The sequence below is a fragment of the Antrostomus carolinensis genome, unplaced genomic scaffold (genome assembly GCF_000700745.2).
Source record: "Antrostomus carolinensis isolate BGI_N321 unplaced genomic scaffold, ASM70074v2 scaffold16030, whole genome shotgun sequence".
Classification (NCBI taxonomy): domain Eukaryota; kingdom Metazoa; phylum Chordata; class Aves; order Caprimulgiformes; family Caprimulgidae; genus Antrostomus; species Antrostomus carolinensis.
The window spans coordinates 25,358-49,973 of record NW_010287857.1 but is presented as its reverse complement, the minus strand read 5'-3'; the positions used below and the strand labels follow the sequence as shown (position 1 = coordinate 49,973).

At 34.0% G+C, this 24,616-nt stretch overlaps 1 protein-coding gene across 1 annotated transcript in view; it reads right to left on the bottom strand.

The window, feature by feature from the left end:
- ELP4 (elongator acetyltransferase complex subunit 4) overlaps positions 1-24,616 on the bottom strand; it is a gene marked incomplete at its 5' end in the record, with an annotated part of 124,468 nt that overhangs the window by 79,827 nt on the left and 20,025 nt on the right. The window contains 4 exons of the mRNA XM_010164610.1: positions 7,549-7,737; positions 13,155-13,239; positions 19,151-19,290; positions 23,825-23,956. Coding sequence (XP_010162912.1) covers positions 7,549-7,737; positions 13,155-13,239; positions 19,151-19,290; positions 23,825-23,956 — 546 coding nt within the window. The remainder of the gene's footprint in view (positions 1-7,548; positions 7,738-13,154; positions 13,240-19,150; positions 19,291-23,824; positions 23,957-24,616) is intronic.

Below are 24,616 nucleotides of genomic sequence, written 5' to 3'. Positions count from 1 at the left end.
TTATAAGAAAAAGGTTTAGGAGTTCCTTTTAATGCCATTTTGCCTGAAAAAGATGTCATTGCAGTTTGCTTACCAATTCAGGAAGGCTAATTATTGCTGCAACTTTAATTCTTTAAACAGTGAATCACATTTTATTCACAGGTGACCAAAAAGATCCTCCACTATTATTTCAATGAACAGTAAAAAAATATCAAAAGGAACGTCTAACTGATGTTGGTAATCAAGCGTCAAGATTCTGAAATATAAAATAACTTAAAAAACTAATCCCTTATTCAGTATAAAATTATAGGCTGTCATCAGGAGCAGGCTGGCAAAGCTAGGTCCAGATGGGAAACTGGCTGGGCAATAAGAAGAGGTAGGGTGGAAATGATGGGTGGGCTGGAAACGATGGGAACCTAAGGAAAGACATGACTGCTCCCTCTGCTGGCAAGGTTCTCACCTGCTTTAATTTTTAACTAATGAGTAGGCATTTCTTTAATTATTTAGGATCTAGCCAATAAATAATGCAGAATGTTCCTTCCTCAGTCTGTTGCTGTGTGTTTGCACATTTTTTAACTTATGGTGCCCTATTTAACTAGAATAATTTGCCATAGAATCAAGGCTCAGATGGATATCTAACAGTAGAGCTACTGGCTTTATATTTTAATTGTTCATAAAATGAAAGGCAAGATTAAGCTATTTAAACTTCAAAATATTCTATTTTACAGTTTATACAAATTTTATATTTAACTCACATATTTCACAACATTATGATAAACTGCTCGTCATATCGCACTATAACAAGAACCCTTTTATGTAGCAGTAAGATACTATAAAATGAAACAGTCTGCAACACAAACATACTAAATTACACGTATACCAAAAAAGTGCCATGTGTAAAATTCATGACGAGAAAATTCATCGATAATATTTGTATTAAACTTAATTAAAAAGACGAAGATAAGTAATTCATTACTTGATTGGTGATATTAATTAATAGCTGCAGTAAGAACATTTAGAAAAAAATCTGTTCTAGGATTTTGGCCTACAACCAGAAGCTCCCAGAACAGGAGGGATCAGCTTTTTTTGCCCACTGTTCTCATCTGAATCCTGGCTGAAAAGCTACTCCAGCTCCCAGCTTTCCAGAAGGCTCCATCCCAGGAATCCTCGCCTGCCATTTGGTTTGCTGATTTTAATCTCACAGGACTTTCTTACAGTGGCTCCACTATGCTGAACTGGCACTTGCTCCTAGAAGTGAGTTATTATTAAACTTGTAGGTCAATTGTGGCACTAACAACTCTTTGGGAGCTTTCAGCCACGGTGTACAATTTGCTGGTCTAATTAAATATTAATTCTAAGTGTTACATTCTGTGGCTAAGAGCTTTTATTTTCCATCATCAGTCTGGAAGAGAAAGAGGTTACAAGGCTAATTTAATCTTTTTTTTTTTTTTTTTTCTTTCCCCCCCTAGCATTAAAGCTTAACTACACAGGCACAAAAACATCATTAAAAATGCAGTATTCCTTTTTATTATGACTATAATTGTAATTAATAGAGTAGGTCAAAACAAAAAGATGTAAAATTAGATTCTGAAATTTCAAGGTTTTTAAGCAACACCAAAAGTTCATATAAAAATGTTTCTAAGCAAACACTGCACAGAAATTCAATATTCAGTTATTTGAAAATAATTTAAGAAAATATATAGGCAATAGTTTAAATATAAAATACTTTTATACGATATTATTGTTCTTTGTTCTGAAATACAACAGAAAACACATAAATACCATATTTAATGCTAGACTCACAGGGCATTTTTTTCAAGAACTTGTACTTATGCGGAAAAAAATAATATTGTTTCAGAAAAAGAATACTACCCTCCATTTTCTAACAGAATTATTTGCTTAAAGCAGATAACTACTTTGTCCTGCATTATTTAAGTCACTCTTCCAATCTTTACTTATCAGTGTCCAAATGGGCTCAATACATGAGCCTCTTCCCTTCTGCTTCCATAACAGTTGTGTCCATGTCTGGACACTGGGCATTATATTAACTACTTAGTCCAGTAGCCAAAAGATTCCATATGCTTGAACAGATGACTATCTCCATACTGTGATGGGATATTTAACTGTTTAGGTCTAATATTGCAGTTGAAAGATTTAGTTCTAAATTTTACCTAATTTTTCAAAGTTGTCATAGGCGTATATTCAGATTATATACATAAAATGTAAAATAAAATGGCAATGTTGCATATGCACATTAACTTTTAAAAAGTTTAACTTTTTCATTTTGGAAAAGTGACTTTTTTGATTAAAAGACAGTGTGTTCATGAGATGGTGATAAGGATGTCTATATATTGTCCTTCTAAAAAGTAAAATTTATTAAAATGAGAAGGCTGTCTTAGGTGTGCAATTTTAACACACAATGTGACTGTTCACTGTAATTTAGCTAAGTCAGTTAAAAGACAAAAAAACATGTGGGTACAAAAACATGCTTCAGATATATAGTATTTGTTTTTAAAATGCGTAGTTGTCACCAAATCAGAAGTGGCAGAGCTAGAATACAGCCTGTTGGCAACCATAAGCTTATTTTATGAAACAGTTGCAGAAGAATATTTCTATTTCTTCTGCAACTTGATCAGAAAATACTTTCAACAAATAGAAAATGAAAACAAAATTACTTACTGTCCCACAATTTAACTTTTGAATCGTATACTTCTCTGAGCTTCATACTTGATCATAATTTTAAAGATGCTTTTATGAATGTCTAGAATATCCAAACCAGAATATTCATATCTGAAAACTATGTGGATAACCCAAGAATACCTGTCATAAACTCATAATTCTCAGTATTTCTTTGTATGACTGTTAAACCGCACTTCTCACACACATAAAAAAGCAGCATGCAACATTTAAAAGCAAGCAAAAAAACTCCAATATAGAAAAACATAAAGACCATTTCATCTTCATAGTTTCTATTTTGCAGAGAATTTCAAAAGCTTGCTTAACTATGATATACAAACTACATGACATTTGATAGAAATACAATACGAATCTGTGTGCAGCGGCTACCAACATTAGAAGGTTATTCAGCATTTTACACTTGTGAACTCTCAGAAGTTAGAGTTCTAAGGTAGGCAATCACTCTTAGCTCTTGTTATAGGAATAAAGATTTCAAACTGTGAGAAATTCACAAGCTATAGGAGTTCACATCTTATAATCCTATATTAGCGATGGATTCTAAAGCACTCTATTGCTCGACTTCGAGTTTAGCTGCCAAATTACTCAGTGTGAACACAAAAAGCTATGGATGTGAAAAGGTTTGTTTCTGAATTTTTCTACACTGCAACATACAGTAACTTAGGCACTTCAGTGAATTCAAAGCATCAAAACATTAATATTGTAGGAAATTAATTTTTTAACATACATACCAGATGAAATAATGAAAATACCTTGCTAAACAGAACTTCAGACTCTGAGGACAGGTTCTGTAGCAAGACTTATTCATACTGACTTTTCATTAGTCAATTAATTTCCCTTGGTACATGCTGACTAATATGGTTGTTAGTCCTTACCAGTAATACAGCTTCAAGTTAAAAATAAAGGATGGCTTTAATAAAAGTGTTACACTTTCTCCCAGTGAAAATAATAATCTATTAAAAAAATTACTACTTAATTGATACAAAATTGGGAAGAATAGCAACAGAATTACAAACATTATTTAGTATTTTGGGGGAAAGATGTTTTTGGATTTACCAATGATTTCTAGCAATTAAAAAAAAAGAAGAAAATAAAATAGGAAAATATTTTAAATTCTAATTTAGGGCTTTTGGAAGGATAAAACAGTGACATTAAAGTCCTTTAAGTCACACTCCGTAGCACAAAAAGGTTTTTTTCTTTAAAATCTGGTACTAAAATGCACAGATTATCAACATACAGAAGAAGAGTCCTTATTTGTTTTTATAATATTCCTTAAATTTGGAAAGTGTAACAACAAATGAAATCTCTCTTCAGTCTGCCCTCCTTAATCAGTGCTGGATTTTAAAAATGGAAGTAATTTTCCTTTTTCAAATGCACCATCTGATTTCATAGGCACAATGCATTTTCAATAAGCAGTAGAAAGACTTGAAAAATAACCTTCCATCAACTATTTTAATCATACTCGTAAGGATCTCAATATTTATTACCTGACAGACAGTGTAAGATAAGAGTATGTTCAATTGGTAGAAAATATCAATCAAGTAAAACTTGTCACACATCATCTGAATAAAATTCATAATTGAATAAGTTTTTAGTGTCATTTTCCTGAAATCCTCTTCCAGAATAATGTATTCCTATTTCTGTGGTTAAGAAAAGAGAACTTCCCTTTTTCTTCATGCACTGTTTGCACTAGAAGTTTCATCAATAAAACACAAAGAATCTGTGTTCTTTAGTGGACTACAGTTTCTTTAAATTATTCAGAAAAACTCTGTATGCAAATAGATTTTTTGTAAATTTGCGTCTTTTAACAAAATATAGCCTCACAGAAGACTGTGAAGACATTCAGTGTCCCATCAAACGGTGAATGAGCATCAGCTTTGGATAAATGCAATTCAAAGTTATTAAATCCAAGATAATGAATAGCTGGAATAATAAAAGAGCCACATTGGTGGATGTGTATCACAGAGGGAAAAGCACCAAGAACAAAATCACTGTTTAATGTTCAGTAGCCATCAAAGAGAGAAAACAGATATTAGAATGTAGGAAAAGTGAACAAATAATAATAGCATTATTGTATTATGTTACTCTAACCAAGAAAAATATGATTAAAAGAAAATGACTGTTTAAAACAGATTAAAGAGGCAGCATGAGGAAAAATAAAAAAAAAAAATCAGAATACATAAAAGATAAACCAGGGAGCCTCATCTTATTGTTTCGCCAGCCAAGAACAAAGATGTAATTCATGAAAAGTAAGGATAAAATTAAACTTTCTGAAAAAGAAAAAAAGCAGGTACACTTCATTTCTGGAATTCCCTCCCACAGTACAACATGTGACGTATTTAACAAAATATATAAAAGAAACCAACCCCAAACTATATGTATAAAATATATAAATATATTTGAGATACATATTACATATGTATGTTACATATTCATATACTACATATAAAAAATATAAGTAGTCTGGGTTGGAAAGGTATCGTCCCTGTTGAAAATCAGTACTACCAGTTGTGAGTTTTATTTCTTCTTCACTAGAGTAACTAGTACTGGGGGATGACAGAGACAAGATAGGGTATGAATCACTACTAAAAATCTATTTTTTCAAGACAAAGCAGGTAAAAATGAAACTATTTTTCCGTATACGTTATGCAGACAAAATCTTGATTAAAATGTGATTTTGAACTTTTATTTACCTTCACAGAAATTATTCATGTGAAGAATTTACTTGTAGACCACTGAATTAATACAGTTGGGAGGCAAAAGAACATAGAAAATACAGAAACAGTAGTTCAGGGAATAAATGTGGAATTTACTACATCTTCATAAAAATAGTGCACATTTTCTATGTCTTCAGTGTACTGACATTAACATTCAACAGAGAAAGCATATGCTAGAACTTACACTGATCAAATTAAATACATATACAGAAATGCACTTGGAAAAAAAAAATCCCTCTCTCTCTTTCTCTTGGAGAGAAAAGATATTTTCTTTACTTTTTTAATCCAGCAAGAAACCTCAGCAACAGTATGGTGAGTAGCTGGGTTGTGAGAATGTGAGCAGCTGCTGTTATTATAACTAAAGGTCTGTCTACGGCTTGAGCCTGAGAGACCACATGTTCGGCTGTCCTCTCATCTTGCCATCCTCACCAATTAACTATTAACATGGAGGGCTGTACACATGCTCTCAGGGGCTCTTTAACAGGCTTCTTGGAGAGTGGAACAACTACACAGCAGGGCTCTGGGAACTGAGTAATGTGGGGTATAAGGAACCCTCAGCAGCTTTGCTCCTCCTAATGACAGTTTTCTCCATAGTTTAGCGCTTAAAGAAGGATACTTGAAATTCAACAATTTTAAAGAAAATTAATGCTCTCATTTGTTTGAGGCTACTAAGCAAAGACTCTGGAAATAATGTTTCTTTTTTTTTTTATTTAGAATATTCTAGCACTTACTATAAAACAATTCTGTTAAAATAAAAAAAAAATATTAAAAAATGAGATAGAATTTCAACCCTAACTCCATAGGAATTGATTTATATGGAATTTATAAACACAAACCCAAATTCAACTTCCCATGTAAGTTTGCATCAAACAAAAAACTTCATCCTTCAGTTTGTTTCTTGGAGATGTTTCTGGACTTCTCTAAAATATGATCATACCTTTTATTGATACAATATACAAAAAAGAGTACAATGAAACTGACTGTATGTCCCAATTATTGACAGGTAATTCTAGTGTGTAAAAAGAAGGATGCTAGTTTTACATTCATAAATTCTATTAACTGCTTTAAATTTTACTGTAAATCTTTTTGAAGACAAACTGCCACCTAATATTTAAAAATAGCTAAATAAGGAGATGGAGGTTTGCACTGCAAGAGGAATATATTCATACACTTTTGACTGCAATGCTAAAACTAGAAAATCAACTTACTTTATTTTTTAAGCACTAAAGTGCATCAGGTATCTAGATAAATAATATTTGCAGGTAGTGAAACAACATTACAAAACACAATACATAAGTGAGAGTCATATACTTACCTAAGATAGGATTTATCTAATGAGAAACTCACCTACTATGCAAATATTTTGCATAATATGAGGTTTTATCCAGTACCTTTTTACTACAAATCAATTTAATATCTAAAATTATAGGTTCTCTGTTCATTGTGAATAATAATTTTACTTCTGTAAGTGACATTACCACTTGCATAAAAAAAAAGACTACCTACATTTTCCTTTTTGCTAAAAAAGTTTATTTCCAGAAGATACAGTTAAGTCTCCATATACTCTCAGGAAAGGTGCTGTTAGCAGCTTCTGATTTTGCAGTTGGGAAAATTGCCATAAGTGTTTTGCTCCTGGTCCCAATACAAGGGGATATTAGAACTAAAGAGTAAACCTGAAACCTGTATCTTTCAATTCCTAGCTTTAAAAACATGATCATGCATCATCAAAATGGGCATGACAGATGAAGATGGTGGACTGAAATGTCTTGTACTGAAACTCTAAACAGTGTTCTGAAGGGAAAGCATGTAGGGATGGTGTTAAAAAAAAAGAAAAAAAAAAGATTAACAGCAGGATTCCTTTTACTTTTTTACAGTTTCTCAAATTTTGGTAGTTTTCCAAAAAAGACTAAGACCCACATAAAACATAACTGTATCTAAGATGGTTTTAATTGTATGTCTGTAGATTTTGCAGCACAACTGTCCCACAAATTATAGACACAATATAAAACTTGACTGTATCAAGTTACGCTTTAACTTTGCCCTTTGAACAAAAAGAGCTTTCAAAATGTCCAAAATTGCATTTATTTCTTACCATAAACTTTACATTTTTGCTAACTGATGTGTCAGCTATGAAATACAGCAAAGACAGTATTCCTACCTGGATAAGGTGAGCAGGCACTGTGATGATGCAGGCTGACAAAGATTTTCTGAGGAGGCCACGGAGAACATACAGAAATTTCGTAAGGCTGTGAACATCTTCAGGAGTATCACTGCTACAGATGTCATCACCCCACAACATGGAACCCAGACTATGAATTCCTATCCGCAAAATATTCTTTTGTTTTTTCTATTGAAAAAAAAAAAGCGCCACTTGTTATTTTTTAAACAGTAAGAGGAAAATGTAATGTAATGTATTTAAAAGAATACAATTTATAGAATTCTTATCCACAATAATTACACAGTTTACGTAATCATAGCTTAATCTCAGATGATCTTATAAAAATTACAAATGGAATGGTGGTTTTTTCACTGACTGGATATCATGCTATGTCAGATAAGCAAGTACAAGCATAAGAGACAGCACAGAAATAATGAAGACTACTAATTTGCATTTCTAAACCAGCTAAATATAAGCATATTCTGACAAAAAATCCAACTTTTTTACCATCATTTTTCAAGCCCTTTCTCTCTTTCATCACTGCCTTAAAAAGCATGCAAAAGAATCTTTTCTCCCAGCTCCAAACTGGTCCGCTGCAAGGGTTTGAGAGTAACAAAACACAACTTTTCCCTCTATTTTCAACTTTCTGCCATGTTACTTTCATAAGCTGACTATTCTGTTTGCTTCAGTTTCACTTTTTCTGCTACTTCTAAATGAACAAGGCCAGTGGCCTACCTCACCAGTGCACGGCCCTTTCACTAGTTTAGAAGTCTCTGTAAGTATCATCTACATTCCTGTCAACTCCTTCCAACTAATGAAGGAAGGTTTACCCACAGCTATGGATAAAGAGTGTCTGATGGAGACATCAGCAGATTGTCTCTTACAGACTACACCTTCCTGAAAGTCCTTGACATGAGTGTTTCTGGATCTGCTTTAGTTAGCTACTGGGTACTAGAATCTACGCTGCTGTGACATGTAAAATCCTAAAAAGCCTCGTGTGTTACCTACCTAAAGACTGCTGCCTTGCAGTACACTGGCAGAAGAGCATCCAATGGAGGCAACAGCTGAGATAAAGCCCCTTTTCTGAAGGGGTAGATTATGAAGCCAGAGTTGTAATTTGTTCATGCAAAGTAAAATGTCATCTCTCATGATGACAAATCTAATTTCTGCTTATTTGATGTGACCTTTCCTAGTGATCTTTGAGAAGGATTTTAGGTATATTTGCTATCAATAGCTGAGAGAGAGACAATAAGCACCCTCGTTGAAAGAAAGACTTCCTGTACATGGTGACCAAAGATACATTTCTAGAGTTCAGGATTCATACTTAAAGGCCATCTTTTATATATTTATATACACAAAATACTAGTTTAGATAAGTAAGAGCCTCCAGGTACTTTTCTTTACAGCAAAGTGCTTTGATAAATTGTAGATAGTAATTTCCAACCAGCTGGAATGAACAGTAACTAGCAAGCACAAAACATTGCACAGCTGCTCTGGAAATCCAGAGGAAACGTTTTGACAAGACAAGAAGCTACTCTTATAAATACTTTTTTCTCCATATTGGGTAGACAGAGCCTGAGTTGTGAAACACAGTTAGCACCACATGGTTCTGCATTTATCCAACTCTCAGAGCTTACACAGTGAGCTCATCTGCCAATTTGCTTACAGTCTTTGTGGAAGTGATACATGTTTTAACTCTGGCAGATTCCTTAGTCTCAGGCTTTGCAGGCTTTTAGGCTTTACTTAGGTATAAGTTAACTTTTTACACTACTGTATGAAGGTTAGGATAATAGTACAGTACAACACTACACAATCCGACTTCTCTGTATGATATTTGTTAGGCTCAGATGTTCAGAGTTTTAAAAATAATGGGAAAAATAGAAGCTAGTCTAATATTCTTTAGTGACTTCCATAAGAACAGATTCATGCATTTCTTGACATGTGTTTAAGCAATAGTACAAAATCAAACATTAAAGAAAACTATTTTATCCAAAAATAATGGACATTGACCATGCAGAGAAAGTGTTTTGGTATTTCAAAATTTCAGAGCAAACACGCATGAAACTTAAAGAAACTTTTTAAATGAGAAAAGTATCTTTTTCTTATGAAGAACATCCATAAGAACAACATACAAAAAGAGAAAAAAACTGTATTAGAGTATCAGTTCACTTAGTGGATAAAGGATGACAGATGCTTGTTGCACAATATTAAATCATAAGAGTTGCAAAAGATCAAGCTATTTGAACACCCAATAATATCAGATGTATTTATTTTGGCCAGTAACAAAATTTCTACTGGTATAATTCTGTCAGGCCCTCAAGGCCCTGACAAACAGCTTATTCCATGACTGAAACAGAAGAAAAGCATTAAGTCTAATATTCTGCAACAAGCCTGCAGTAAGGAGTAGCATAACATCTATCTAGTAGATATACTACTAGATCTTTTATAATCTAACTAGTTTGGAAGGTTGGATTTGTTTTTACCTTTTTCATGTAATTTTTGTAACAATGTTTGCTCTTGTAGCAAGAATTCCAATTATGAAGAATTAAAAAATCCAACTCCAAGCAAACAAAAAACCAGTCCCCTCCAACTTTATTACCGTGAAAGTCACCCAACTTGAGCTCCAAAGTATACTAGAGAAATGCTAAGAAAATATAGTTGCCTATGAAAGCTCTGTAGTCAAACATGAAAACCCCAACGTATTCTGAAACAAACAAGTGCTATTCTGTATGATGTAAAACCATGCTCAATTTATAAAGGATTCATACTCAATGATCAGCAGCAAAGAGTTACTAGGAGGTTTTAGAAAAGATGTAAAACTGATGCTTGTATTTCTAGGTTATACGTCATTCAGACCCTGAATTTCCAAATCATCTTGGCAAAGCCACACCAGTCAGTGTAAACAAATAGATAATTGCTTTGGTTAACTTCAACCAAACTTTTCTGTAGCCTAATACCTCAAACAGGAATTATTGTCCCAAGACCTACCAAGTCATGCAGGACAGTCAAGAAATATTAATCTATGACAGCCAACAACAGATGGTCACACTATACTGATGTTAACTAATCATACTAGGTCCTAGAGATGTCTGACCATTTTATCAGAGGTCTACTAAATCTCTAACGGTAGTTTTCACTAATTTTCCTAATTGTGTCAAGCCTCTGTCAGCTGGGGTGGGTCACATTCCGCTCACTTTTCTCCAGACTCCTCTTCAAAGACAGGTAAAAAGGAGTGGTAAGTATCACTGGCGTATTGATATGAAAGTAGCCAAAAATACCTGAAAATTTTACAAGGCAGCTTAAACCTTTTATTTGAATCCAGATCCAACAAGCAACACATTTCTAGACCTCCACAGTCTAGAGATTTTGGAAGGATTATACTTCACAGTACAAAAAATGAAGCATTAATGGCATCAGCTTCTGTCATTCACAGTGATTAATGGACCTACTTAAAGTCAGTAAGTAAATCCCTTGAAAGTTCAGTACCTCCTGGCTACATTTTGGCCCTTGCAGTTTCCTCCAAGATTCATGAAAGCCATCACGGATAGGATCCACCCAAAATAGAAAGGATTATTCGGGGCGGAAGAGCATACATGCACAAAGTTCTCAGAAGCTTATATTATTATTACATACAGGAAAGGACACAGGTCTCAAAGAGTACAGGCTGGTCCTTACTCTACAATCTTCATATCTAGCTACTTAAAAACTACTTCTGAAGGCTCAGTAAATGGAAGAGGATACGGAATAGCAGAGAGGTGACTTTCTCATAGATAAGGAAGATAAAAAGATCCAAGGCCATAATTACATTCAACTCTGGACTTATTTTAGTATTTTATAATGTTCTTAGGCCATAATTACATTCAACTCTGAACATATTTTTAAGAAGTGCATATTATATAATGCTTCTAAATGTACAAAATTTGAATGTACAAAGAAAGATGATGCATGAGGAAAAGAGGAACCTTAAAAGAAAGTAACAGAAACCATTCCAGGAAATCATATGCATTATCCTTCTTGAAATAGAAACAACTAAGCTGGTGCTAATGGCTTTCTAGATGGATAAACTGGACTGAAAAAGTGCTCTTTTTCTGACTTTTAAAGCTTCACCTCGGAAACTCATATATGTCATTTAGTAAACATCTACTTTTAAATTAATCTGAGTTAAAATTTCTGGTTTTGCTTTACTGACACTAGTAAGACATCTTGAAAAAATGAACAAGTACAGAAAATAGCTATCCATGCTGTTTAATTTTTCCCTGCTTGAAAGCAAAAAACCCAAAAACATTGGCTCTGACCAACCTTCACATTCTTCTACATATAGAAAAATATATTCAGGAATATATAAAGAAAAATAAGAAACACCAGCCTAATCTCTGTAGTAGGGGGTTGTTTGCTGGCTGAAGGTTGGCAGGGTGTTTGTTTCACTCAGCGCTGCTCTTTGCAGCTGACAAGCTCTCGGGCTTCCACAGGACCTGTCACGGCGCGGGAGGAGCATCTATCTCTGCGCGCAGTGCCGTGGGTAGGATGACATGACTGTTGCCATGGCTACCACTGCGAGTGGGGAGAGGTGCCTGTCAGGGACCAATTTACTTCTCCAGACTGGCACTGCCACCAAAGGGAAGACAAGCTCTCCCATAAATCTCAGCAGAGACTAAACACTGAGCACAAATAACCCGAATTTACACACAAGTGTTCTGTGCAGGTAACATTTCTAAAACATACTGTTAGACACGAAAGCAGCCATTCCAACATCATCTTCACTGCAAAAATGATTTCTAATATATTCAACTGGTAATAGTACAAAGCCTTGTATTATATTCTTTGAGGCTCTCCAGCATCTATACTAATTAACTTCTACTGTAGTAACTTTTCTATTGTACAACAATAATTACATATCAATTAAGCATCAATGCATAGAATTTATTATTTTATTTCCATCAACTCCAGAGGACTCACATATTACTGAATATGACAAAGAATAATAGATAGGGCACTGCTCAGATTAGAAAGGGGCTTTCAGTGTATGTTGTCATGTTTAAAATGCTTTTGATTACCCACAGTATGATTTATGACAAGTCTGGTAAGCTGTTTTGATTTGTAAGTTGAAATAGCATTCTTACTTCTTTACTTGTGTTTCAATGCTAACTACATAAAGATGCACACCATTTAATTAATTAAAAATTTCACTCCACTCCAGTTAAAACAACATTGAAAAAATCTGAAAGTTTAAGATTAAATGTTCAATCTGAAGAGTTTTGAACACACTATTGCTAAAGCAATAGTTTGAAAAAATACCGTAGGGGAAAATGTGTTTTGCTCAATTACATCATATTTGGCAATCCATTTATTAGCTAATTGCACAGAATATGCACTTTACTAATGCTGGCTTACAGTTCTTTCTCACATGGTCTACATATCTGTAACAGGTAAAAACTCCAAAAGCACATTAAAACATGAACCACTATTTATTTTTCTTGTTTACTTTAGTAATGCTTAGAAACAGCTTGTTCCTTGTTACTTTGTCCAAGATCTTCTTGTGCCACACTTGAAAATTCAGAGAACAACATTAGTTACAGGATTATAGAAGAGTATGAGGGTCTGCAGTACCTGGGGATCAGAGCCATCAAACCCTTCATGGTAAATGATCCTCTGAATGGACTGAAGCAGCTTTCTGTAAGCACTGTTCATAGCACTGTTGGTAAGAAAAAATAGTTTAGTAACACATTTTAATACTCTCTGATATGTCTCTAACAGGTGTATTAAGAAGAAATATAAGAAGATGCAGCTTTCAGTATGAAAGTCTCATATAGAAAAAAAAAAGTCATAGAAGAAAAAACCCAAACCTCTTTAAATAAAGTTGACATTATAGGTAGTTGTGATTGCTTCATGTTAACTAGTTCAGTACTCAGATATTTAGTGAAAGCTAAAATCATAAACATAAAATAAAAAAACCCAAACTGGTGGCTAAAAATGGATTTAAGGAGACTTAAAACCACATGAAAGTTCAGCAAATCATCTTGTCAAAGTCTTAGAAGGTCCAGTTCCTGCAAGTCCAAAGCACTTCATCAGATTATCTCCAGTCCACAGGCTAACATATTCAAAGGACAGAAGGTCCTAATCTTGCATACTGGCTTGTGTGTTTGGACTTGATGTAGGTTCCTAACTTCAGGAAGAGTTTAAGCCCTTCTATCTTTTTTTTTCCTTCTAGTCTCACTAACTACCACCAAGAGTTGTAGATTCAAACCTTTGTGTTTACTTCTTGGGGAAAAAACAGGCTATTTTGAAAATTTTGCCTCTAAAAATATTCTTACTTTCTCCAATCATTTTATATGTCTGGTCTGATAACAGCCCAGGTTGGAAGGGACCTTGTAAGATCCCTGGTCCAAACATTAATGAAACTATTCCCATAACTTTATTAAGAGCCAAAACTGTTATTGAAATGTATTGTACTAATGAATACTTAAATAAAACTAAATAAACTTGCTCTCATACTTTTGCACGGGAGAGAAGATAACTTTTCTGAGAAGCACTTAAGAGTTGCAAATATCTCTTACACCACTGCTTTAACTCAGAATTCTACATTTCCTTCAAGAAAATATTATCAACCCAATCCCCCAATGATATATTTAAGTTATAAACATCCACAATCAAAAAAGTCATATAGTCATAATAATTTTTAGTTTTGAAATATTCAATGTCAGAAAACACTAACAGATGATTTTTCTCAGATATAAATAAGAGATTTTCAAAATTAAACTGTTTGTTTTCAGATCTAGTACCCTAGAAGGCTACTGATGTTAAACTGATGTACCTTAACAATTTAATACTATCTACGAAATTCACAGCTGAACATAACTGGCAATATATAATTTCAACATGATATTTAACATGTGAAAGTTTGCCTTGCTATACAAAAAAGAGCATCTCAAACAGAAAAGAGTACATTTTCACTTATGAAGCCAATAACTTCCCTAGTGTTTAGTTGCAAAAGGGATGCCAGAGAATATACTGCAATCACAATACTTGCCAGTTCCTGATTTGTTACTAACTTGCTTTTAAGTTAGTGGATAAAAGAATGAAATACATACAGCATAAGCAGAATTAAAGGGTACCAAAATTAAACCAAACAAATAAAAGAGATCTTCAATTAATCCATTAGAAAAAGATCTGCAGCAAAGAAAGAATTAAAGAAAATAATATAATGCATATAGATTTATGTAAAATGTAAAAGCAGGTGCTCTTCTACTTCTTGCTAAAATACTAATGGCTTGAATTTGAAAAATGCTATGTAAATAAGGACATGAAAAATATTGTGGAAACACTACTTATAAAAAGAAGTTGCGTTACCCTTCTGGCAATGTTTGTCATAATATTTAAGAAAGGAAATAAGATATTTCTTATTTTCTAATTTCTGGTCTTTTTTTGGCTTTGTTACTAAACATCACTTAATTCTGATAATGAGTTTAAACAATTCTTTCTTTACTCTTTTTTTTGTTTAGCAATTTAGTAATGGATAAAGCAGGAGCTGGCAAGAAGGTATCCTGGTTACAACAGAGCCTCTGACTTCTCTGTTGATAGTTTCTAAGCAGTTAACAAAGGTTAGGTTATCAAGGGCATGACAAATAGCCTTATTATGTATAAGGAGATCCCATTAGGCAAGACAGTTAAACCTGTTTTATCTAAATTTATCGGTAAATCTAGACTCTAGATAATTTTTTTCTTTTTCAGAAGCACATACATTCTTAAGGTACAAATTACAAGTATTATTGAAAAACTACAGCTTAATTATTTTAGTTCCATTGATTATCAAACTTTCTCTTTTGGTAATTGCAACTGAACAACAAGGATAGAAGTAGAGGGGTAGAAAATAAGCCTTTTCTGTGATACACAGAGGTATCACACAGGATATTTCTGCCTTCCTGTTATGTACCAGCTTTAGCGATGCAAGGAAAAGGACACCAGAATAGCCTAGCAACACCAACTGGAACACAGTTGCTGTCAGCTGCCCAACACCATTAACCTGGTCCTAGCACTAGGGCCAGGACATAACTGCCCTTCCCTAACATAAAAAATAATGAGATAAGAAAGAGGAGGTTTATGCCTTCTTTTGGCACCAAACACTCAGTTGCATTTACTACTTCCTTTAGGAGAACAGACTTCCCAATCTGTTTTCAATTAATGTTTATCATGGGACAATTAACTTCTGCCCATCTTCAGTGATTATCCAAAAGGGGACCCACTAATCTAATTTAGCCACCAGGTACCACAACTACAGAAAGGAGAGCAAACACAGTACTACTCATCTCCTTCCATCAAAAAAGCAGATACACACACACACACGTGTGCAAAGACACAGGAAAGAAAAGAAAGATTGATCCAAACTTTAAGGTGAACAGATTTTGTATATAACCTTCAATTCTGATCTTTAATTGCAAAGTAAAAGGCTAGTCAATAACTTAGTTCTGTCTAATCAAAGAATCTCCTTTCTTTGCAAGTCTGTAAAGAAGCCAATTGCTTGTGTGGATGGGAAGAGAGGGACATATGTATAGATATACATTGATTTATAAAAAGGGCCAAGAGGTTCCAGCCCATATAAAGCCTCTACATCTCTGATCCTGCAAGGGAAGCACTGTAATCATCTTGCAATAGACATCAGCTACAATTACAGAAACAGTTCACTCACTGACAAACAGTTTAAATAAAATAGGTTTCTTAATGTGATGCTGGAGAATTAGAAGCACCAAGATGATTTGGGTTTTTTTTACAAGTAGATGGTTCTTATTCCACAAAACATTACAACAAAGGACCTTGCTTATGAAAAGATGTGTCACTGTTTTTCCAGGGACTGTAAAAGGTATGTTCACTATACTCACTGTTTCTGTCAGGAGAGTGTAAGCTGTACCGGAAAATGTGGCACATTACTTTTCTTGTATATTTTCTGCTTTAACTGCATAATCTGTTTTTTATTGTTACATCCCTGACTGGTGAAAGGAAAGGAGAAAAAAGGATTGTTCTTGTTCCCCATCCCTTTCCAAAGAAGAGAAGAGTCCATGCTCCTAGTTCAGTGTAACACAGAGTAAAAGAGATTACCTCAAGCTCTCAGTGGGACTTTCAGGCAATCAGAGATGAGGTCTAATATAAATTGTTGACTTCTGCTGGAAGGGTTAACTGTGACTATCATACTACTTTCTTTCAAATCATTGTCTAGTTAATCAAGAGAACAGAAATTTTTACTACTCTATAATATACTGAAGTTAGCTTTAGAAGCCAGAAGCACTGTACTGATTTTCCAAACAGTAATGTAAAACAAAATAATATCCTTTCCCTCTGCCTTTTATAAACTTTCTTTAATGAAATCATCCTGACAGGATTGTGAGCTTCTTTTCATTCCTTGAGAAAGGAATGTTTCCTTCAGAATTTCATCGTGATATTTGTAAGAAATACAGTACAAGCCTGTTGGGTTTCTGTAAAAGCATAAACGTTTTGAGAGCAGTGAAATAATTGGTAACATTCATACCTAGTATTGGATTTAATACACTGTAACTAATATGTATTAAAGAACCACAGAAGAAAGGGATGAAAAGGACCTCAAGAGGTCAGGTAGTCTATCTTCTTGCCCCAAGGCAAGATGAACTACGTCTAAACCATCTCTGACAGATATTTACCTAACTTGTCTTCAAAAATTTTCGGTGATGGAGATTCTACAATACTCCCAACCTGTGTCTGCAAGGCAACTTTTTCTCGTGCTAATCATTAGAAAAATATCTCTTTACTTCCAGCCTGCACTTTTACGTCTAGAGTTTACTGTACCCCATCACTGCTTGTCTTTCCTTCAGCAGACAACAGTTACCTACCCTCTGTATGTCAGTTTTTAATGTACTTCAAGACTCTGCTTAGATTTGTCTAAGAACTTTTATTCTTCTGTCACGGGCCATACATCCTAGTTCTAGATGTATAGCTATCTTCACAACCTTCTCTAAGTGATCCAGAGTTTTTGTGAAGGATGCTATCAAAAACTTGCCAGTCTCATTATGGCTGAGCAGAACAGAAGTACTTTGCATGTCTTCCACACTAAATCCCAGTTTATCACCTCCATGTTTTTTAAATGATGCTTTTCAGTAGCATTAATCTCTCAACACTGCTAATATATTTTGTGTCCAAGCTACTTTATAATCCCAGATCTTCTTCTAGAGACCTGCCAGACTATTTTATTTGTTCAATTCATTATTCCTACTAGTATGATATTTGGCATGTCTTCACTGAACTCTATGTAGTTTATTCCAGATTAACCAACTGAAATCTTCTTGAATCATAATTCTATTATCTAATCTGCATGAAATTATTTCTTCCACTTTTTTCCAAATTTGACATTATGACTGCAATAAAGATACCCATTGCTCAGGATAAGTATTAAGAGGGGAAAAAAAAAAAAAGTTGGTTCAAATATTTACTATAGAAAGAATAAAATATAAATTCTCTGCTTTCTCCTGAAAGTGTATTTTTTTCTTTTACAACATCACAAGAATTTACTTTACAAAACAGGGACATTTGATCACAGAAACAAATTACAAAGAGATCTGGCTTTTGCTTTTCTAGAGCTCTAAGAAAGGCGCCTCATACTGCACTTCTTTCATAACTCTCCGTTTCTATATTTGACTGTACCATAACGAAAATCAATCACAATAAAGCATACTGTACTACTACTTCCAGGAGTTGTCCCTATACCCTACAATATATAAAACTAGCTATTACATAAAAAGTGACTGGGCTGAACAAAGAGATTGCTAGCCCGTATTTGATGTTTGACTTGACTTGAAATGTCTCCAAGAAAGACACAATGGACATGTGTGCTACAGGCTTATATGAGTCTTTGCTACTGTCACTCATTTTCTCTTGGTCTTCCTTAATTCATTAATAGACAGACATAAAATATTTTAAGTTATTCATTCAGAAAAGAGTTTATGATTTTCTCTGGAATTAGGGGTGTTGTGTAAGACATAATTCGTGATTGTAATTTTATTCACAGTATTTTGTATTTTCCTTAGGTGAAGCTGTAGGATGTAAGAAGTAAAAGTCACACACTAAACTAATCTGATATAGCATTCTAAGCTATGTAGGTCAAGGATGCCCTGTCTTCTTAGCCCTAAAAATTGTATGGATATTGTCCTAATACTGATAGCCACCTGACTCATACATCTCCAAAAGCTGATGGGACGCAGTGCTCAGGGAGTAGTTCACAGACAGATTGTAATAGTTTTCTCCAGTCCCCACACTCAGCTGTCAGTAAGGCTGGACTGAACATGCAGCTGTGTCCTAGGCTGTCCTAGTAATGTCTGCCTTCATCGCCCCTGCCAACTTGCTTCCTCCCACAGCTCCTCCTCCTCCACAGAGCAGTCAGGAGACTGAGCTGTCTCTCTGACACAGTAGCTTTGCTGCCAGTCATGGCATGTAGCACTGACACGAGAACCACCGCTGAACTGCTTGTGAGCCATGTGTGGCTACAAGATTTTTTCACAGCAAGTGTAGATGGAAAAATATCCTTTACTGCTAATATGCAGACAAAATTTGAACACACAACAGAAGCATGTGGTATTGCAACTTACCATGTTTTCATTTTAGGTTGTAAAGATAATTCTTCAGGAAGGTAAAAACTGTGCCATTTTATGGACTGACACAGTTCTGGAGACATTGTTTTAGAAATATCATAATAATGGCCAAACTTTGTAGATGTCATTGGGCTGGCCTGTGGAAAAAACAATACTGATTTACAATAACCTATTAAATTATTACCTGTCAAAAGAAAATAATTAACTAGCAATACGCTTGAAAGAAACTAGTATTTTTTAAAGTACACACTGTAAAGGAGTAATAGATTACCAAAGCAATATGAAAATTATCCTTAGGTTATGGCACAAACACCACTGTGCTCCTGATCAGATTATCTCTCATCCACTGTTCTAACTCCTCTGAGGTAAAATAAAGGTCATTTAGAATAACCAAACAAATTCTGTAATACAAGTATCAATCAAAACCACAATATTTCTAAGTGGTATGATGCCTGGATCAAGAAAAGTGCTGGATCCTAGACTTTTAAAGGTTTGCAGGTCAAAAGAAAGATCACCTACTAGTTTATTTTGAGGACAACTACCCTAAGCCTGGACTGCATCCAAAGTGTGCGTTGTACAATGAAGGAATGTGCAAAAATCTTTTAAAGTCATCTTTCTATCTCCCAACTCCAAAGCTTACTGATAAGCTGAATCCCCCATAAAAGCCAAGAGCCACCTCGCATATTAAGTGATAAAGTATTTAAATAAAATGAAATATCTCAACAGGTGAGACAGAAAAGATAAGAGATGAAAGTAAGAGTGATGTTGAAGACATATTCACACTGCAGAACACAATGCCTTTTAAAGGTTGTTCTGAAGAGAAGTTTGGATTGGTAGATAAAACGAAATGTTATTTTGTTTATACTTAAAAGCATGGAATTAGTTTTGAAAAGTGACTAGAAATGACCCCAGTTTCTCAGTAGGTTCTGTAACAACTTAAAATGTTCTATAAAAGGATTTTTCTTTTAAGCAGGCAAATATATTCATTTTATCTGCTGCCTGAAAGTTGAGCAGGGTTTCGTGTGTATGCAATGAGAATTCTTTCAAACAACTTCTGTTCCAATTTCATCTACAGGAATGATGATAGGTATACTGAATTATGACAACAATGAGATCCCAATAATTTTTTGTGTGTTGAGCAACAAATTATTTAGTTCCAACTGCAATTATTACAGAACACTTGTGATTTTCATAAACCTTGTTCTTGCTAATAAAATAAATACTACAGCAGTAAAAAGAGAAAGAGTATAGACATGCCAGACATGGCCATGTATTTATAGCTAGCTTTCTGAAATAAATCATGTTATGTATTTCTACAATTTTATTATCATGCTTCAGATTACAAAAAAAATATTAAACTGTTCTGATTAATTAGAATAATGTGATGTAGAGTAAACATTTTGAAATTATTTGATTAATGGATGTTAACCTTGGTCAGTTATCAGAAAATATAAATATAGATACAATAATACAATATATTTCCTACAAAACCAATAGAATAACCAAACAAACCCTAAACTTTTCTTTAAAACAAATAATTACTTTTTAATTAAAAAACCCACAGAATTGCTTGTGTATATCTAGTCAGAATAGGATATCAGTTTTACTCAAAAAAAGACAAAACTACATTCTCTAAGTCAGTGTTCCAATTTATTTATCAGCATCCAATTTTTAAAGAAGGAAGTCCAACCAAATGTAACAATCTATCAAAATCTAAATATTTTTAATGTAAATGTAACTTTATTTAAAATGAGGATTCTGAAAGCAATTTAAACAGGGGCTGTTCTTTGGCCTATAATCTATTCTTTATCCGGATTACAGATCAGAATGTTTTTACTGCAATCTCTGCCAGAGCTCATCTTTTTATTGTGTACTTCCAAGCCCCCTTAATGTTTTAGAAAGGCCTTGACTAACTGAACTTTGATCTGATGTCTTCATTGAGAAAAGCTCCAGGTTGCCCATTTCAGATGCAAATCCTTACTGAGGCCCAATAGAGTTTAGTAAAGACAGCAAAAAAGAAGAAACAAGAAGTTTCCAGGATCCTCTTTGAGAATCCTGAGGCACATTGGTGTCCTTAATCCACCCTGCTGCATGGATTAAGGTAGGTGATAACCTCTCTTGATTCAAAAGAATAAGCACAGTGCCTACAAACTGGGTGGAGACTAGGATTTGGCTATAATAAAACACCATGCAATAAAAGCTCGGTCTATGTCAGAAGCCTATGAATAGCCCTCAATGTAGTGCATTCCCAGGCTTAGCAGGGAAGCTTGCAAAAAGCCTACCTGAATCAAGTAAGCATGAATAATCTGCCTTAGCAGAATGACCATGGAGAGTACGAAGCAGAGACTTTCCATTCCTCTTAAGTTTGATCTGATAAATTTATTAGTGGACTGGAGGCTCAAGCCTGTTCTTTCCTGGATCCCTATTTTGCACAAGGAGAAATACACTACATTGTCAGTGAGCAGAGAGTGCTTTTATGCTACCGTCTGCTGTTAATGTTTCTAATTGCAATACTAATGTGCTAGAAATCTCAGATTTAGGATGAATCAAGGCAGAAAATTGATTTCATGCTGTGACAGTTTATATATTGCCCCAAGAACATAAGCAGTTCATGCAAAAAAAAAAAAAAGAAAAAAAAAAAGAAACAAACCACACTCTTGCATTGCAAAATAGGCTATCCATATACTCCAAAGTTTAAATGAAATTAACCTCTGATACAGATGGAAGTAACAAACTGGCCAAGGCACGTCAAGCACAACGTGACCTGTTACTCTGACAGATTTCTTATAAAGCTTCTGTCTTTTTCTGACATACAAGGTATATGACTATGAAAAGAGAAACTGTGATATTTATGAAGAGTAATGAAAATCTCTTTTATTACTTAGAAATAAAAACCAAATTAGGCATCAAGAGTACCACAAAGACAGCTTTTACTCAGCATTCTTACTTCACGTAAAGCCAGATATTGGATGGAAAAGTTTTCTGCTAATAAGTTTAGAGTTCTAGTTGAAAGCAAAGCTATTTTCTCTCTTTCACACTTGAAACTATTTGACAGTAGCTTTTGAAAATGCACTAGTTTATTAGTTCAATCAGTTTGGAAAATATGCCTTGAAACTTTATTCAATGGTTGGTTTTTTTTTGCCAAAAGAATATTTAAAGAATAAATCACAACCAAAGTTGTTAATTAAATGATAGTACTAAGTGTATTAAACATCCAGGCAACATCAGATTTTACTCAATGCATTACATTCACCAATCAAATTAATTTAACACAGCACCAAAATTTTAGAAATGTGTTATAAAATATTGAAAAATATCAATTTCAAAATGATTTTTCACTAATTAGAGGAATTTTAGGTATAGATAGCTTAAGAATTAGACTTTTATTTGCAATTTCTAATTTTTTAAATAAATTGAACTTATACATAAAAAATATTGTACCTCAACTATTCAGGATGATAAGCATCCAGTTCAGAAAGTGACAATGATAATAAGGGAAACACCCCACAAAAGATGGACTATTTTATTCTGTCTTGGATAATCAAATTTCAATAATTGAGGACAAGTACATTATGCATTGTAGAGAAATATTATATTAGTGGAAGAAGTGTTTACTTCTATGAAATTAGAGAAGTTGAGTTCACACCTAACTGGATTATTTATATGATTTTCTATTTTGAAAGAAACATCAGGACACTGTTTGTTAACAACATGCAATTGTTTCCATATCTATGTATGAGGAATTCTGCTAGATTTTAAACAAGACAAATTATTTTGGGGATGGTTCAGAGTGGCATAGCAAGGTCCACAATAATAAAATTGATAACATTATATGATTACCCTGGAGGCTGCTGCATTTGGCATGTCACCATATATAAGTCTTTTCTGACACAACTACACAGCCATGTCTGTGCAATTTCACAGAAAACCAAACATGCCAAGCCTTGTAAGATCATTTTGTCACATTCCAATTATGTTTTTTAAGAATACAACAGAACTTACTAGGCAGTTATGACTACATCTAAACTAGAATTTATAAATGTAGGCTAAAATGTAGAGACAAAACAAGTTTTTTGTTCTGGATAGTCAAAAATGCTGTAATTCTATTAAAGGTTGATTGTGCCACTGGATTAAATGAGTAAGTCACCAGCCACGGGAGACATATTATTTGCAAAACACTAACAACTGTAAACTCTGAAAGAGTGACCACTGGGCTTGTTTCTTATACTCTCCCTGCACAGTGATTAGTTTCTAGTGACAGAGAAGCTGATACAATCTCAAGAGCTTACTTTAGTTGTTATGCACATGGATAAGCAGGTCAACAGTACTTTCACTACAGAGATCGTGTAAGTACTGTTGATTAAACCTACTTAAGTAATTTGTGTACAACTAAATTTGGGCAAAGTTTGTGAGTGACCAAATTATTCTCAATTTAATAACTCAATTTAATAACACTCATTGAAAAATCCCATAGAACTTTAATTTTTTTACTTTAAAATTATTATTGTCTATAGTAAGTTTACCAGTTGCTGCAAACTCTTAAATTCCTTTCTCTCTGTATCAAAAAATATAGTGGCATATGACAATTTACCCTCGGGAGGGAATCCTGTAACACCATCCATTAGCAATATTTTGACTGCAAGAGGAAAAACAGTATGAAATACTGATTACCTCAATTTTTGGTAAATTTTGGTAGCGCCAGGCTATTTTCATAGAATCCTGAAAATCTTCAGACTTAACAGCTGTTGCTTCTTCTCCCAATTCATTTCTACAGGTATCATCAAGCAAAGGCGCTGGAAGTTCCTACGGGTGGAGAGCAAAAGAATGTCAGTTATCTACAGCAGAAATGTCAGTTCAGATTTTTATCCCCCCCTCAAAAGTTAGCTAATACAGTTACCTTAATATAATGGGCAGTTGTAAAATCTGTAACAAAACTTGATTAAAATAACTTCTGAGGGGTTGGCTTCTACTAACAGCGAGTGTGAAAAAAACTATGCAATTATTATGGGAAAAAAAATTTATACAAATATGAAGAATGGAAACACCACATTGTATAATCTACACAAACAACACATCTTAAGCAGCATCTATATTCCTTATTTATAAATCTTCCTTTAAAGGTTGATCAAAAGTATTCTATTTCTGAGAATAGGTAAGTTCCCGACACAGTGAGTTTTCTTTGTTAGCTTCTATAAATCTTTCAAAAGTATTCAACAGACCACAACAGCCTACAGACACAGGCTGAAAACAGTAACAGGATGGTTTGCATTTTCTCTTCTGCTGTTAGACATGATATTTACTGATGACAGATACCTCATGAACACAAACAAGGGAGTAAAAGGAAGGGGCAAATATTTAATTCTGGAATTTTAAAAAAGTTTCTAATGCAAACGTTTCTGGCATTTTTAAAAAACAAAACAAAACAAAACCAAAACATTGTGCACAGGTGGATTTAATTGTTCC